Source organism: Nerophis ophidion, linkage group LG03 (assembly GCF_033978795.1).
Source record: "Nerophis ophidion isolate RoL-2023_Sa linkage group LG03, RoL_Noph_v1.0, whole genome shotgun sequence".
NCBI lineage: Eukaryota > Metazoa > Chordata > Actinopteri > Syngnathiformes > Syngnathidae > Nerophis > Nerophis ophidion.
The window spans coordinates 37,530,450-37,549,019 of NC_084613.1; the positions used below are offsets into that span (position 1 = coordinate 37,530,450).

The 18,570-nt window shown below is 42.5% G+C and overlaps 1 protein-coding gene across 1 annotated transcript in view; it reads right to left on the bottom strand.

Moving 5' to 3' along the window:
- The window catches only part of vash1 (vasohibin 1), a 54,818-nt gene that overhangs the window by 23,476 nt on the left and 12,772 nt on the right, over positions 1-18,570 (bottom strand). Inside the window, exon 2 of the mRNA XM_061895061.1 lies at positions 8,322-8,410. Within this exon, the coding sequence (XP_061751045.1) occupies positions 8,322-8,410 (89 nt within the window). The remainder of the gene's footprint in view (positions 1-8,321; positions 8,411-18,570) is intronic.

Sequence of the window (18,570 nt, forward strand, 5' to 3'; positions counted from 1 at the left end):
ATACGGTGGGAGGTGGACGGTTGAACGCCCCTGCGACGAGCACACAGCGTCCTAGGGGAGTCATGTTACGAGACCTGACGGGTTTGAGCCTGGCTATTGACAAGTGGACGCAGGTTACGCGTGTTGGGATTGGCGGACAGGTAAACCCTAGCTATTAGTCTGAACTACTGCCTGGCTTATAAAAAAGGGGAAGCCACACAAGGGGAGAGCTTGACCATGCCCTCGACCTCTGTGAAAAGAATGTTTATTATTTTTACGCAATTCACATTACAAATTGGTAGTGCCATTATCTGGAGCGTCTCCAGCAGCAGTGAACTGTGGTGGGTTTGCTTTCACGCTTCGATGCCGGCTCACTCCTGAGAGCCGGACGTTAATGGAACACAACTTAAGCGCTTCGGAGCCGGCTCATTCCTGGGAACCGGGCCGCGAAGGATCATAATGTAATCTTCCAAGGTTGAACCTGTGTTCGTCTGCTGAGCCTGAAGCCTGGACCAAAATGGCTGAGCCTGAAGCCCGGTCCAAAATGGCTAACCTATCTCCGTTCCATAGGCTGGAGCTTAGGACCCATCCGGAGTGGGACCGGGGATATTTTAAAAAAAAACTTTGGACCCGGTTCATTACATGGGGGAGTAAGGGGACTGCCCAAGCAGTAAGGGATGAATATAGGCTGTCAGGCCCTAGTAGTAAGGCCACGTTTTGTTCTGACGGTGGTATTGTGGAACGTGGATAGGAGTTCATCTACGTCTAAGGCGTGTCCCATGTTGACGAAAAACAAGTATTTGTGCTGTCTGGGTGACTAGGGCCCAACGATGGGCGGATTCCCGAACTGGAACTCCAGGTATCCAAGTGATTGGCCCTATCTGGAACTGGGTGGCCAGGGCAAGTCACCTGGGGTCGCTCAGTCGCAAAATTATATGAAAGGTGAGCCCGCGGGGGCGGGCTCACAAGGAAACTGTGTGTAGGGCGGGCACGCGGGGAACTTGAATTATAACTTGCACGCGTTGAAGCTATGGGGGAAAGTGAAACCCCCAGGAGTGAGAAGTGCACGTGGTGACTGTTCCCTTAACCAAGCCAAATGCCTCGTCATCTAATTAGTGACGCACATGAATGGATGAATGAGATTCCCACTGTCCCTACCCACTATCTAGTGAAACCACAGCCAAGGGAACAGGCTTGGCAGAATCAGCGGGGAAAGAAGACCCTGTTGAGCTTGACTCTAGTCTGCAACTGTGAAGAGACATGAGGGGTGTAGAATAAGTAGGAGGCCCCGTGTGGGGCTCCGGCCCCAGGGCGTCGCAAGTGAAATACCACTACCCTTATCGTTTTTTCACTTACCTGGTGAAGCGGGAGTAGGCGAGTCCCCAGCGGGCTCTCGAATTCTGGTGTCAAACGCGTCGTCGGCCCCTGCAGCCGGACGCGCGACCCGCTCCGGCGACAGTGGTAGGTGGGGAGTTTGACTGGGGCGGTACACCTGTCACACGGTAACGCAGGTGTCCTAAGGCGAGCTCAGGGAGGACAGAAACCTCCCATGGAGCAGAAGGGCAAAAGCTCGCTTGATCTTCATTTTCAGTATAAGTACAGACCATGAAAGCGAGGCCTCACAATCCTTCTGGCTTTTTGGGTTTCAAGCAGGAGGTTTCAGAAAAGTTACCACAGGGATAAATGGCTTGTGGCGGCCAAGCGTTCATAGCGACGTCGCTTTTTGATCCTTTGATGTCGGCTTTTCCTATTATTGTGAAGCAGAATTCACCAAGCCTTAGATTGTTCACCCACTAATAGGGAACGTGTGCAGGGTTTAAACCGTCGTGAGACGGGTTAGTTTTACCCTACTGATGATGTGTTGTTGCAATAGTAATCCTGCTCAGTACGTGAGGAACCGCAGGTTCGGACATTTGGTACATGTGCTTGGCTGAGGAGCCAATGGGGCGAAGCCACCATCCGCGGGATTATGACTGAATGCCTCTAAATCAGAATCCCGCCTTGCCGGAATGATACAAGATGTGCCGGGGTTGGTGCAGACGGATGGGGATAGCGAGCCCGGCGCGGAGAGCCGAGCGACGGGAGACTACGCGGCGAAAGCGTAGGGGGCGCGGGGGTGAAGGCAGCACCCCCGGCCCGCAGTGAGTCTTACGCAAAAACGCAGGTGTCCACTGACCAGCGCTAAATGACCTGCAGACGACCTGATTCTGGGTCGGGTTTTTATAAGTAGCAGAGCAAAAAAACCCACGTTGCGATCTATTGAGAGTCATCCTTTGATCCAATCTTTTGTGGAAAGAGAGAGAGAGCGCGGGAGACCGAGCAGAGGGGGACGAGCTCCCCTCTCCGGCCAGACCTCGGCGGCCCCTGGCGAGGGAATGACCGACCCTCCCGGGGGTGTTTTTCTCGTAAGTGCCTGGGGGCCGCTCGGAAGGGGGTGAAGCGTCCTGCGCGTGCGGGCCGAGACCTCCTCTTTTGCGTGCCGGCCCCTCCGGGCGGGGGGACTACGAGGCTCAAGTTGTCGACCTCCACGCGGTGAGCCCTGGAAACTAGCCAACGACAACACCATGGAGCCGGGGGCTCCATAATTTGTCAAACTGTCTAGGAGGAGCGGCCGGTAAGAAGGCCAAAATGGCGTGGAGCCCTCCCCGGATGGAAAAGTCAGATTGGTGCTACTAGCTGAGAGTCAGCAGCAAAAAAAAAAAAAGCTGTAAATATGTCAGAGTGTCTAGGCGGGTGTCCCTTCAAGAAGGCCCACCCGGCTCGGATCAACACCCGGGTCAGGAATGCAAAAATAGTCCCTCTATTGGCTGGAAGTCAGCAGAAAAAGTCGGGATTTTTTCCAAGTGTCAACATTTAATGTACCAGCACTAGCAAAGTCCAAGTCGGGATTTTGTCTAAGTGTCAACATTTAGTGTACCAGCACTAGCAAAGTCCAAGTCGGGATTTTGTGTAAGTGTCAACATTTAGTGTACCAGTACTAGCAAAGTTCATGTTGGGATTTTTTCTAAGTGTCATAGTTTTAGGGTACCATCACTCTGTGGAGAAAATGGGGTGTGGTGCATGGGGACAATTCCACGAGTGAGGCCTAAAAAAACGGGCCGAGTGATGTCATTTGGGGCGCTATTTTCAGACAGTTTGGCGGAAAATATGACGCCGTTGAAGCCCGACCCTCCTTGGATCACACAAAGAATAGAAAAAAATTTACCTCTATTTGCTGGAAGTCAGCGAAAAAAGCTGTAAATATGCCAAAGTCTCTAAGCGGGTGTCCCTTCAAGGAGGCCCACCCGCCTTGGATCAAAACCCGGGTCAAGAATGCAAAAATAGTCCCTCTATTAGCTAGAAGTCAGCTAAAAAAGCTGTAAAAATGACAATGTGTCTAGGAGGGTGTCCTGTCAAGAAGGCCGACCCGGCTCGGATCAACACCCGGGTCAGGAATGCAAAACTAGTCGATCCATTAGCTGGATCAAGAACGCAAAAATAGTCCCGGTATGTGCTGGAAGTCAACAAGAAAAGCTGCAAAAGTGTCTAGGCGGGTGTCCCTTCAAGGAGGCCCACCTGCCTTGGATCAAAACCCGGGTCAGGAATACAAAAATAGTCCCTCTATTAGCTGGAAGTCAGCAAAAAAAAGCTGTAAATATGACAATGTGTCTAGGTGCCAGTCCCTTTTAAAGGGGAACATTATCACCAAACCTATGCAAGCGTCAATATATACCTTGATGTTGCAGAAAAAAGACCATGTATTTTTTTAACCAATTTCCGAACTCTAAATGGGTGAATTTTGGCAAATTAAACGCCTTTCTGTTTATCGCTCTTTTAGCGATGACGTCAGAACGGGACGTCACCGAGGTAACACATCCGCCATATTCATTTTCACATTAAAAAAAAACGGGTCTCAGCTCTGTTATTTTCCATTTTTTCGACTATTTTTTGGAACCTTGGACTCATCATGCCTCGTCGGTGTGTTGTTGGAAGGTGTAACAACACTAACAGGGAGGGATTCAAGTTGCACCACTGGCAAGAAATCTGCCGCCAAACCCCCATTGAATGTACCAGAGTGTCTTCACATTTGACCGGCGATGCTAAGACAGACATGGCACAGAGATGTATGGATAACCTGCAGATGCATTTGCAACGATTAAGTCAACGAAATCACAAAGGTGAGTTTTGTTGATGTTGTTGACTTATGTGCTAATGAGACATTATTGGTCACGGCATGACTGCCAGCTAATTGATGCTAACATGCTACGCTAATCGATGCTAACATGCTATTTACGCTAGCTGTATGTACATTTGAAACTAGATACCTACATTTAATGCGAAACAAACACTTACCAATCGACGGATTTGAGTTGCTCCAGTGTCACAAGATGCGAAAGTCCTGATCGTTTGGTCTGCACATTTTACCGGCGATGCTAATAAGGCAGCCATGCTATGGGCCACTTCATTAGGTACACCCACGCTATGGCCGAATAGCGTCAATAGCTATTCGCTCAATAGCTTCAATTTCTTCTTCAATTTCGTTTTCGCTATTTGCCTCCATACTCCGACCATCTGTTTCAATACATGCGTAATCTTTTGAATCGCTTAAGCCGCTGAAATCCGAGTCTGAATCCGAGCTAATGTCGCTATATCTTGCTGTGGTAACCGCGATGTTGTTTGTATTGGCAGCCCTGTATGACGTCACAGGGAAATGGATAGTGGTTTCGAAGATAGCGAAAATAAGGCACTTTAAAGCTTTATTTAGAGATATTCCGGGACCGGTAAAATTTTGAAAAAAACTTCAAAAAATACAACAAGCCACTGGGAACTGTTTTATATTGTTTTTAGCCCTTTTGAAATTGTGATAATGTTACCCTTTAAGAAGGCGAGCCTTGGATCCCCAACTGGGTAGGGAATTCAAAATAGGTCCCTCTATTTGCTTGTAGTCAGAAAAAAAACTGTAAATATGACAGAGTGTTTAGGTGCCAGTCCCTTTTAAGAAGGCCACCCTGTCATGGATCCTCAACTGGGTAGGGAATTCAAAATAGGTCCCTCTATTTGCTGGTAGTCAGGGGAAAAAAACTGTAAATATGACAGAGTGTTTAGGTGCCAGTCCCTTTAAGAAGGCCAGCCTGCGATGGATCCCCAACTGGGTAGGGAATTCAAAATAGGTCCCTCTATTGTAGGGGCGCAGTGGGGAGAGTGGCCGTGCGCAACCTAAGCGTCCCTGGTTCAATTCCCACCTAGTACCAACCTCGTCACGTCCGTTGTGTCCTGAGCAAGACACTTCACCCTTGCTCCTGATGGGTGCTGGTTGGGGCCTTGCATGGCAGCTCCCTCCATCAGTGTGTGAATGTGTGTGTGAATGGGTAAATGTGGAAGTAGTGTCAAAGCGCTTTGAGTACCTTGAAGGTAGAAAAGCGCTATACAAGTACAACCCATTTATTTGCTGGTAGTCAGAAAAAAAAAGCTGTAAATATGACAACCTACTCATTGGCCTAGTGGTTAGAGTCCCTGCCCTGAGATCGGTAGGTTGTGAGTTCAAACCCCGCCCGAGTCATTGGTACTTTAGCTTTTAATTGCTGGTAGTCAGGTGCTGGTCTCTATAAATTGCGCAATTAGAATCAGGCAGTGCCACTTGGATATACGACTGCCGAAGAAGGATCACACGCTGCCGTTTCTGCATCTTTACAACACTGGTAACGTACATTTACACTTTCACCGTATTTTCTGCACTTTAAGGCGAACTTGATGGACTTGAATACTTCAAGGGGGAGGAAGAGGAGAAAGTTTGAGTTAAAGTTCAAGGTAGCTGTTGTGAAATTTGCGGAGGAGAATACTGGTTTGGCAGCAGCCAGGGAGTTCAGTGTAGACCCAAAATGTGCACGCGAATGTATAAAAAGAAAGGCAGAAATAGCATCTCAGTCGGCAATCGATGGAAAACGGGCTCGCTTATCTGGCGGAGGTGGGAAGAAAGTGAGCGACGAGCTTGATGCTAAATTGTGTCAGTGGATACATAGCGCTCGTGGACTGAACCTCCGTGTTTCACGCAAAATGATTCGCATTAAGGCCAAGGAGTCGTATGCCATGGCGAGTGACAAGAGAGACACCGGGGTGGTGTTTGGTCCAACAAGTGGCTGGCTTAATAGATTCATGCGTCGAAAAAACTTTACTCTCAGGAGGAAAACGACTGTTGCACAAAAGGACGCTCCCATCGAAAGGATTGTCAACTCTATCCGTTTCAGTAATATAAAAATAGAGGCCAATACAATCCAGCCCGAGAATATCATCGCCATGGATGAAGCAGCTGTCTTTGACAATGTTGGTTTTAATACAGTCTCAAAACCACCGGCCATGACAAGGCACGCGTCACGGTGGCTCTTGCAGCCAAAGCAGACGAGACAAAGTTGAAGCCTTACATAGTGTTTAAAGGTGCTGTCTGTGATGTAAAGGCTATGCAGAGCATCCCCGGGGTGATCATAGCTTCCTCCAAGAATGGCTGGTTCAATGATGACCTGGCAAAGGATTGGCTCCAGAGGGCAGTGGGGAAATTTCAATCCAGACCGCGGATACTTGCATGGGACTCGCACCGATGCCATATCAGCGAGGCCACGAAGGCAGAGCTCAAAAGGGGCTACAACATTACAATGGCTGTTGTATCTGGAGGTTGCACAAAGTGCCTGCAGGCCGCCGATGTTGTGTGGAATGGCCCTTTCAAAGTGCAGCTGCGTGAATTCTATGATAACTGGATGGCTGGTGATGAAAACAAGACGTACACCAAGTCAGGCAACCTGAGAGCCCCTTCCCGCCGCCTTCTAGTCCACTGGGTAATGGGAGCCTGGGATGCTCTTGATCGGGAAACTCTGATCAAATCATTCAAGGTAAGCTGGCTGTGTGTATGTGTGTGTGTGTGTTGCAAACAGTAGCCACAGCTGATTGTTGCTTTCTTTGTATCCTACAAGGTGTGCGGACTGACTGTGGCAGCTGATGGGAGTGAGGACCATCTCATTCACTGCCTCAAAGAAGGACAGCCATGTCAAGCAGGCAGAGAGATGCTGTCGAGCGCCAGGCAGCAGGGTGCTGCTGTGGTCTAGGAAGAAGAAAATGGGTTGTATTTGTACATCCCTTTTTTTTTTACCTTCAATGTACTCAAAGCGCTTTGATACTACTTCCACATTTACCCATTCACACACACATTCACACACTGATGGAGGGAGCTGCCATGCAAGGCGCTCACAGCTGGGAAGGAGTTCCACAGGCCCCGCCGCCGGCCCAGGGCGACCAAAGCCCCCGCACATGACCAGGGGGCACCCACGAGAGAACCAGCGAAAGCGGGAGAGAAGTGGAGGCGAAGTCTGGAAATGTCAGCAAAACGTTCAAAATTCACATCCAAGAAAGAGTTCCACAAGCCCCGCCGCCGGCCCAGGGCGACAAAGGCCCCCACACATGACCAAAACCCGCCACAAGCTGTGGGCGTCCCGGAGTCCAAAAATGATTTTTTTTAAATAGACGCCTGGCTACTATTAGGTAATATACGGTATATTTATTTTTTAATTCCAAATTATCTTAATTGGGTCGGTCAGAGTCATCCAAAGGGCAGAATGTGGCCCGGTGGCCGTACAATGCCCAAGTCTGCTCTAAAGCAATGAATCTTAAACTGTGGTACATTATGTGGGCTCTATCTAGTTGTACGCCAAAAATCACTTGATTAAAGCCGATATTGAAACTGAGTGTAATGTTACAGTGGCCAAAAATATTAACTATCATTGTTAAAAAAAACTATTTTTTTTATCAATTCTGACGCTATCTTGGTCATTACTTGGTACTTGGTGAAAAAAGTTTGAGAACCACTGCTCTACAGTAACACTACTCTTACTAGAGTACATTTTTTGGTTACTCTACCCACCTCTGTCAAAAAGCCATCCAGGGGATTACAAACGATACAAGTGGGATCCAATGTAAATATTAATTTAGTCCCTGTTCCAATTATTAATTTAAAATAATTTTTCCTGCATGTTTGTCACATTTCTTGTCACATAGAACAGGGATTCTCAAACTGTAGTACAACAAAGAATCACTTCATAAAATATTCAACCACAGTGTTAATGTTCCAATTGTATAATTTTACAGTGGCCTTGATATTAAATATACCTACTAAATAGAACTTCTTCCTCATTTTTTAATGAATAATTAGGCCTACCACGCTGTTGTATTTTTATGTTGGTCATTATGGTGGTAATTGGAGAGCCAAGTGTTTTCTCAGGTGATATTTAGTGGAAAAAAAGTTTGAGAATCACTTACATATAGATCAAGAATGACCAACAAAAAATTGTGTTAAGTATTATTTTGTTCTGAAAGGATACTGCAGTTCCCTGATGTATTTCTGTATGGCTTCCAGGCGCTGTGGTACGAGGGTTGTAGGGTGGTATGTAGGCACACTTGGTATAGGAATCTGTGAGACAGACAGAGCATATGCACAGTGGTAATCATTTTTTACTCCTTGCAATTATTGCCTTCAGTAGTTTTCGTTATTGAGGAAAAATTACTGTACTAATATTGGATTGGATTGTCTTTTCTTTCATATTACAAAACTGCATTCATCAAACGATGTGAAGTTATTCTTAACCAAAGAGATATATTTGTCTGTGAAAAGCTACCCAACTTTTTTGATGGCAAATAAACGTCATATTCTTTCATGACCAAGTCTGAAGCCTAACAGAAAAGTTTGCACCACTAAAAATGGATGCACAGTCGTCCATCGTTTATCGTAATAATTTGTTCCAGACCTGAATGTGATAAGTGAATTTCCGCAAGTGATGAACTCTTTTTAATCACATTTTTTCATAGTTACAGCATAAAAAATGGTTTAAAGCCCTCTAAATATGAAATAACACTTATAGAGTCACCTTTATATTTGTTTTACCCAATATAGGTAACATAATAGAATATAAGTTTTACTAAGATCCAAATACCACGTGCTAAACAGTGTGTGGAAAGTATTAGTGACCGTGTTGCAAAGATCTACAAAGACTGCATGTAATCTACAACTGACAAATGAGGCTTTTGCATCCACTATGAGACACTCATTTACAGCACATTGATGTTATACCTGTGGTGTTTTTCTATGTTTTGAAACATGCAGCACACATATGTACCAGTTTTTCCTAGGCATTTTACAAGCAGTCCTGTAGTGCATCTACAATGGAACCCACTTTTTCCAGAGGTCTGTTGGAATGTTCAAGACACAAGGAAGTTTTATATATATATATATATATATATATATATATATATATATATATATATATATATATATATATATATACATGAAAAAAATTAAGTTATTTAAAAAAATGCCAGCACTATAAGACATCAATTGAATTTGTTTTAATCAGCTCCTCAAGCTATAAAAATAATAATATATTGCCGAATAGACAATATGTCTAATATTATTTTTTTTCTGACAGTCCATATAGGTTAAAAAGCATACGTAGGAGGGAGCTGCAGCGGGATTGCGTCTTTTCTTACAGCCATTTCTGCGGAACTGCCAGTTTGTATGTCCTTTTCCATAGTACTAAATATAGATGCAAAAGAACGGCTGACAGTGTTCGTATTAATAAATCACACTGCTTGTGCTAAATCAGTGGTTCTCAAATGGGGGTACGCGTACCCCTGGGGGTATTTGAAGGTATGCCAAGGGGTACGTGAGATTTTTTAAAAATATTCTGAAAATAGCAACAATTCAAAAATCCTTTATAAATATATTTATTGAATAATACTTGAACAAAATATGAATGTAATTTCATAAACTGTGAAAAGAAATGCAACAATGCAATATTCAGTGTTGACAGCTAGATATTTTTGTGGACATGTTCCATTAATATTGATGTTAAAGATTTATTTTTTTGTGAAGAAATGTTTCGAATTAAGTTCATGAATCCAGATGGATCTCTATTAAAATCCCCAAAGAGGGCACTTTAAGTTGATGATTACTTCTATGTGGGTACATTTTTATTTATAATTGAATCGCTTATTTTTCAACAAGTTTTTAGTCATTTTTATATCTTTTTTTCCAAAAAGTTCAAGAAAACCACTACAAATGAGCAATAGTTTGCACTGTTATACAATTTAATAAATCAGAAAATTATGACATACTGTACTACTTTATTTTATTTATTTATCTCTTTTTCTTCCCAACCAAAAATGCTTTGCTCTTATTAGGGGGTACTTGAATTAAAGAAATTTTAACAGGGGGTACATCACTGAAAAAAGGTTGAGAAGCACGGTGCTAAATAGTTATGTTTGCAATTTCTCTTTACAGTTTTGCGAGCACTCCAATGTTCAGAAAATATTTCAAATATTTATGTGGACAGACATTCTAAATTATTAATTATCTTTGTAGCTATCATTATGTATACGTATTGTTGCATTTGAACAACTGTATTGTTGATAATAGAGGTAAACTATTGGTTTTGTTCATGATCAATTGCGCTTTTTCTATTGGTATTAGTATTGCTCCAGTTTTAGTGTAAAAATGCTCATTGTCATTATTACATTATTTATTTCACTAACTGCTTATTTGTTATCACTTTTACGATCATATTTGAACATATTGTATGTGCTGTTGTTGTTGTCATTGTTGTATTTGCTGTTGTTGTTTTTGTCTCTCTGTCTAATCCCCCTCTTATCCCCACAATTTCCCCCTCCGTCTTCCTTTTTTTCTCTTTCTATCCCCCTCCTGCTCCGGCCTGGCTGTACCAAATAATAACATAAATACATTTAATAAAGTCCTACACTTCTCTTTTGTAAAGTAAATCCGAACAGCCGATATGGGCATTTACATCAACTATATGATTTGCCTGAAAAGATGGACAGGACAAAAAAAAAAAAAAAAAAAAAAGGCCTGCTAAATTAATTGTGTTCCTTATTTTGCTCACTTAAGATACGCAATCTTCCGTGCACAAGCTTAGTAGATCAGCTTTGTGTGTGCTATGAAGTTTGCACATGTTTTAATACACGCAAACAAGGACACTAACATTAAATCGAATTTCTAAATATCTACACAATTAGCTGCATAGTAAATAAACGTTGCCATATGTCCAAGTAGTGACGCTGCACTTTCATAGCTTTTCCCATGACCCAGTGAGCCTTGCTGTTAGCTCCATTGCCCTGGCTGGCGAGACTCGCTGGCGATCATTCATTAGCTCCTGAGAGAAGCGATTGCATTGATTGGCTTCACGGTGGCAGAGGGGTTAGTGCGTCTGCCTCACAATACGAAGGTCCTGCAGTCCTGGGTTCAAATCCAGGCTCGGGATCTTTCTGTGTGGAGTTTGCATGTTCTCCCCGTGAATGCGTGGGTTCCCTCCGGGTACTCCGGCTTCCTCCCACTTCCAAAGACATGCACCTGGGGATAGGTTGATTGGCAACACTAAATTGGCCCTAGTGTGTGAATGTGAGTGTGAATGTTGTCTGTCCATCTGTGTTGGCCCTGCGATGAGGTGGCGACTTGTCCAGGGTGTACCCCGCCTTCTGCCCGATTGTAGCTGAGATAGGCGCCAGCGCCCCCCGCGACCCCGAAAGGGAATAAGCGGTAGAAAATGGATGGATGGATGGACTTGTTTTTCTTACGTGCCAGAATATTTTTGGGACTGAGCAAGCATGCCATGATTTTAACTTAATCAATTGTTTAGTATTTCTACTCATTTCTACTGAGAAAGTTCCATCAAGTGCATTTGTCTTTTAATACAACTTTTTTAAAAACATGTAGATATTTTGATGCCTCTTTAAACAAGTGTATTCTTCTTACAAACAACATATTACAATAAGAGGTCTGTTAATAATAATAATAACAATGATTTGATTATATACAATGAAAGCTCTGAAAATGGTGCGCATAGAAAAATTGTCCAAGTTGACTCACAATTTTAATTTTAACTAGACTGACCATATGTCCTCTTTTGCGAAACTGTCCATGGTGTCCGGGTGAGGTTTCTTAAATGCTTCAAATGTCCGGCGATTTGTGTCAAGGTTGTGTGTATTTTCAATGTGCGTACAAGTTTAAGAGGGGTTAAATACAAAACAAATTTTGAAGGTGTGTGCACGCAGCAACATTTGTGAGGGAGGGGCAGAGACAGAGCGAGCGAGAGAGCGGGGTTGTAGATAGATTGACAATCAAGGCATACTCGATCAACAGCCATAAAGGTCACACTAAGGGTGGCCGTATCAACAACTTTAACAGTGTTACAAATATGTGCCACACTATGAACCCACACCAAACAAGAATGACAAACACATTTCGGAAGAACATCTGCACCGTAACACAACAGAACAAATACCCAGAACCCCTTGCAACACTGACTCTTCCAGGATGCTACAATATACACCCCCGCTAACCCCCCAACCCACCCCACATCCTCAACCCTGATTACGTCACCTCAAATATTCCAGTTTGAAAAATATTTTTGGTGGAAGATTTTGCATATTATGTGTGTTTGCCATAAAAAAAAAACATAGTTTTGATGGACAAAAAAGGGCGGAAAACAAACAAACAAACAAAAAAATTAAAAAAACAAAAACATTTTGAAATGAGGAATAGATCTGAAGTTGATGTAGACTCCAGAGATTTAAGCGTTAAATATCAAATGTATGTATGCCCTAGGCACACCATTATAATAATTTCATGACCGAAACAAAACACTTATTACACTTTTATACTGAAATAAATACACTTACAACTTTTTAAATAAAAACATTAAAAAAACTACCAGCAGCGGTAAAGTTTAGATCCATGAAGGAAAGAAGAAAGTGAATGAATGTTTATAACTGAATACATATACATATGCATACAAATTTGTCTCCTTTTTATATTATTTCTTTTAATGAATTAAGTAAAGTTTATGACAACCTTTTCCCAAAACACAGTATATAATGTGAGATATAACAGGACAACGCATACGTTTATCATTTGTTTTCAAAACGCTTACAAAAAGTGGGACCCCAAAAATTTACTGTGGGAACCCATTTTGGGGTCCATGATGGGAATTTTCAAAATGTCCATGTGACCCCATTTTGAAATTCCTTGCACCGACACTGCTGTCAACAGAGAAGAAAAAATACATTATTTATAAAGCATGTTAAAGTATCATTGTCAAATGTTCATCTAGTCCCGGCCTTGGCGTGCTGCCCGCCTTGGCACGCATATGTTTGTCCTCTTTTTGGGATTTCAGAATATGGTCAGCCTATTTTAACTATTGGGAGACCAAGGACCTTTATGGGTCTTTCTTATAGCCTTTGAAGATGATATCATACAACAGAATATTAATTTTAAAGGTTAGCGGGATGAAATATGGCCAGAGGAATTGTATCAGAATCAATCTCAAAATTGCATTGTCCGTTCTTTTTGCACAAGTTATTTAGTTCCCTTTTCTCACCCATTGACTCTCTTTTGTAATGGCCATGTTTCCATGTACTGTCAATCTGGTATTTTATAATGCTTTTTCCAGTGTTGTTACTTTCAATTAAATGTCGCTAAACTTCAGGGAACGCTAACCCCGGAGAATTGTAGCAATCTACACAACAAGCTACAGGGCGAAAGTAGCTTGCAACATCAAAGCTACATTTAGTGGCATTTATATCTATGGGCCCATCCATCCATCCATTTTCTACCGCTTATTCCCTTTTTGGGGTCACGGGGGACGCTGGCGCCTATCTCAGCTAAAATCGGGCGGAAGGTGGCATACACCCTGGACAAGTCACCACCTCATCGCAGGGCACACATGCATAATATCAATGTTAAAGTAACTGAGAATGTACAAATGGACCCAATAAGGGTCCATTACTATTAATGATATGTCATTTAGCTGGAGACACCCTACAACTACCTGTAGGGGTAGTTGTATTCATTTTACTTTGTAGTTTACCTTTTCTTTGGCCTAAACCTATAATGTAATTCATTTTCTTTACCTACAGTAAAAAAAAAAAAAACATTGTGTATCTATTACTTGACAACAAAAAAAAACAACAATGATTTGTGTGTTGTTTGGGAACATTAGGTAATGGTTATTATGTTTATGTGTTGTTGGGAACAGTAGGTAATGGTTATGTGCAGTAAAACATTTCATGAACTCAACTCACTTTAATGCGTGTTCCTAAAATTGTATTCCACATCTTTGATGAGGAGAGCAGTCATGATTTTGGTTTACATAATAAACAACTAAAAATTAGGGTTCTGGCCATTGTTTTCTCCAAACTTCTCTAACAGTGCTGTCTAGCAGGGCTGTGTCTTAGCACCAACCCTTTTTGGAATATTCTTCTCTATACTCCTGTCCTACATTTTTGACACATCCATTGATAGTGTCTATCTGCACACACGGTTTGACGGCAAATTGTTAGATCTGGCAAGATTGCATGCGAAGCCCAAAATGAGGTCAGTGTTAATCCGAGAAATGCTTTTTGCAGACGATGCTGCTCTTGTTACCAAAACCAAAGAAGCCCTACAACGTCTAAGTGACTGTTTTGTGGATTCTTGTGAACAGTTTGGACTCACAGTTAGCCTTCAGAAAACCAATGTTAGCGTTCAAGGTGCTGCAAACCCTGCTAGCAAGATGAATGGTGTCACTTTAGAAGTAGTAGATAACTTTATATACCTAGGCTTAGGGCTGGGCGATATATCGATATACTCGACCTATCGCGGGTTTGTCTCTGTGCGATATAGAAAATGACATTATTGTGATATTCGAGTATACGTTTTCACGCAGTTGCTTTTAGCTGCTGGCATTACACTACAGGCTCTCCTCGCTCTTTCTTGTCTCTCCTTCTCACAGGCAGCAAGCGCACCTCCTTACATATGTCACATACTGTCACGTCATACGTCACATACGTATACGCCCTCACGGAGCAGAGAGGAAGCAGCATGTCTAACGTTAGCTGTAATGCTAGCGGAGCCGTGCGAGTGGTAATACGAGAGAAGGAAGGTGCGAATCTGTTAACAAATGAAGGAAGAATTCATTCTCAAGAAAAACAGCAGGGGGTCCATCGTCTGGCGGTGGTTTAGCTTCAAGTGGGAATATGTCGAACAGACAACTGTAATTTGTCAAGTGTGGGGCAAAAGCGTTGCTATAAAAAGTAGCATTACTGCGAATATATAGCATCATTTGAAAAGTCACCTGCTAGAGAATGATGAGTGCTTACGTTGCGCATGGCAACATCTCCATTCAGTGCCACACGCCCACACCATCAAAATTTCGAGGCAAACATTTCCAGATCAACACTGAAAAAAATGTTGATTTTTTTTTTAATTGTGATTTCCTTCTCTGCATGTAAGTTTAAAATGAGCATATATTAATGCAGTATGAACAACGATGTTTTAATGTAGACATTTGAATCATACTGGTGTGGTCATATGTAATTCAAGGCTAAGGCTAAATATTGAGATATAAATTGTGTATCGCGATATGGCCTAAACATATTGTGATATTAAAAAAAGACCATATCACCCAGCCCTAGCTAGGCTCGACTATCAGCAATAAACTCTCGCTTGATGTTGAACTTCCCAGGAGGCTTAGAAAGGCAAATACCATCAAGGCTAAACTAGCAAAACGAGTATGGGAAAACAACGTTCTTACAAAACATACAAAGATCCAAGTTTTTCAGGCCTGCGTTCTTAGCACTTTACGGAAGCAAGACCTGGACTACTTACATGAGACAAGACCGTCAACTTAACGCTTTCTACATCAAACATCCATCCATCCATTTCCTACCGCTTGTCCCTTTCGAGGTCACAGGGGGTGCTGGAGCCTATCTCAGCTGCATTCGGGCGGAAGGCGGAGTACACCCTGGACAAGTCACCACCTCATCACAGGGCCAACACAGACACACAACATTCACACTCACATTCACACACAATTTACTGTTGCCAATCAACCTATTCCCAGGTGCGTGTTTTTGGAGGTGGGACGAAGTCAGAGTACACAGACGGTTGGTATTAGTTGGCAGGACTATATTCCACACAGTGTCATTCTTCAGCGGGCTAATATCCACAGCATGAACTCTCTGCTAAGACAGCGCCGTCTTTCTATGGCTGGGACATGTTCGGCGGATGGACGATGGACGGCTTCCCAAGGATATTATGTATGGACAATTGGTTGATGGTTCCAGACGTGTTGGTCGTTGCTCCCTCTGGTTCAAGGACGCATGCAAGAGAGATCTAAATGCGTGTAATACAGCAGGTAGATACAACCCAAATGTCTGGCGTCAAGCGGTTCGACAGGGTATTACAGAGGCTGATTTGAGGAAGGGCCAGCTCGCAGAGAAGAGAGACAGGAGGAAATATACTGCATCTACCATCGCACAGCAGGTGTCTCCACATGTTTGCAGTAAGTGCAACAGGGACTGTCACTCAAGAATTGACTTGTACAGCTATGCTAGGCGTTGTCAACAAACATAAATGTACCCTATTAACAAAACATAAAGTTAAAATGTGAAAATTATAATTAAAAAAGTGTCTTGCATAATTACAACACTCATTTTAACTGGCAATATATTACTAATATTTAACTAAAATGGGATGACAAAACTATTGGAATAATACAAAAACTATTAATAACAATTAGAGTATCATTTAAAAAATAAATGTATACAATTTAAAATTAAACATTTTATTGAAATAAGTGTCTGACCGAAGAGCTGCCAAAGAAGAGAGAAGGGCATTGTTTTCTCTAAACGCAAACATTTGTCTAAATATGGCCAAGGACACCCATTACCGGATGTTGTCTTCATTACTAAAGGAAATATGTAATCTGCCATAGAGAATTCCTCTGCCATTTTCAAGTATGTTTTTTTTTTTGAGTCGGCAGCTTGAAGCATCCTTCTGTCTTTGACTCCCTCGTCCTCATGTGACATGAGTGCGTGTCTATTATGATTTTGCTTTCTAGTTTTGATGACCTGCCTTATCTTGCTTCTGATTGGCCAGTCCATGTTTTGCCCTAACCTTTGCCAAATGTGACTCATCATACAGACACCAACCAATCATCATTGATGTTCTCCGTATGTAAGAATGTTCTCATACTTGCTCAGTGGCTTAGTGGTTGGAGTGTCTGCCCTGAGATAAGTAGGTCATGAGTTCAAACTAAGGCCGGGCGATATATCGATATGCTCGATATACTCCGGGTTTGTCTCTGTGCGATATAGAAAATGACCATATCGTGATATTCGAATATACGTTCTCACGCAGTTGCTTTTGGCTGCGGGCGTTACACTGCAAGCGTTTCTCCCTCTCTCTTTTCTCTCCTTCTCACAGAGACTTAAAACAAGCGTACCTTATTATATACGTCACGCGTGCAATGTCACACGCCCTCCCCAAGCAGAGAGGTAGCTACATGGGTAACATCAGCTGTGATGCTAACGGTGTGTTGCGAGAGAAAGTGCGAATCTGGTATCGAATGGTGGAAGAATTAATTCCCAAGAAAAACAGCACGGGGTGCATCGTCTGGCGGTGGTTTGGCTTCAAGCGGGAATATGGTCAACATTTATGCGACAGAAGCGCTGCTACAAAAAGTAGCAGCACTGCTAATTTGTAGCATCATTTCAAAAGTCACCCGCTAGGGAATGAAGAGTGCTTCAAACTGTGCATGTCAACATCTCCGTTCGGTGCCACACCCACAAAATGCCAAAGCAACTATTTCCAGATTAACACCGTAGAACATATACTATTTGATATGCAGCTCAGTTTATGTGACAGTTATTGAAATATCTTGTGTGACACAATGCACAAAAGTGCACTTTATTTATTTCAAACTATTGTAGTGACGTTCTGTACAAAAAGTACACTTTAATTGAGTGTTGTTTTGATATGTCATCTTAGTGACATCATGCACACAAGTGCACAAATAGCTTGTTTTAAAATGTCTCTGACAAACTTGCACCTTCTTTTTTGAAATGCCATGAATGTTTGTGCCACTGCTTAAAAACTGTTTAATAAATTCAGTTTTGGTCAACTGACTTAGTTGTGATTTCCCTCTCTGCATGAAAGTTTAAAATGAGCATATAATAATGCAGCATGAAGAAGAATGTTTTAATGTAGACACATCGAATCATTATACTGCTGTGATTATATGTATCAAGTGTTAATTCAAAGCTAAGGCAAACTATCGAGATATATATCGTGTATCCCGGTATGGCCTAAAAATATTGAGATATTAAAAAAAGGCCATATCGCCCTGTCATACCAAAGACTATAAAAATGGGACCCGTTACCTCCCTGTTTGGCACTCAGCATCAAACGTTGGAATTGGGGGTTAAATCACCAAAAATTATTCCTGGGCGCAGCCACCACTGCTGCTCACTGATGGGTCAAATACACAGAATAATTTCACCACAACAAACTTTGGCACTTTAACTTTTTTAACTTCATTCACCCAGATAACTGTATTTTCTCCTTGCTGGAAAACCAGGCATACAAGCCAGTACCATCCCTACGGTGAAGCATGGTGGTAGCAGGATCATGCTGTGGGGATGTTTTTAAGCAGAACACTGTAAACCCGGATAAGTTGAGTTTACTTAAAAAATTTTAGGAAACCGGTTGCCCTAAATTATTTAAGTAATGTGTGATGAAAACTT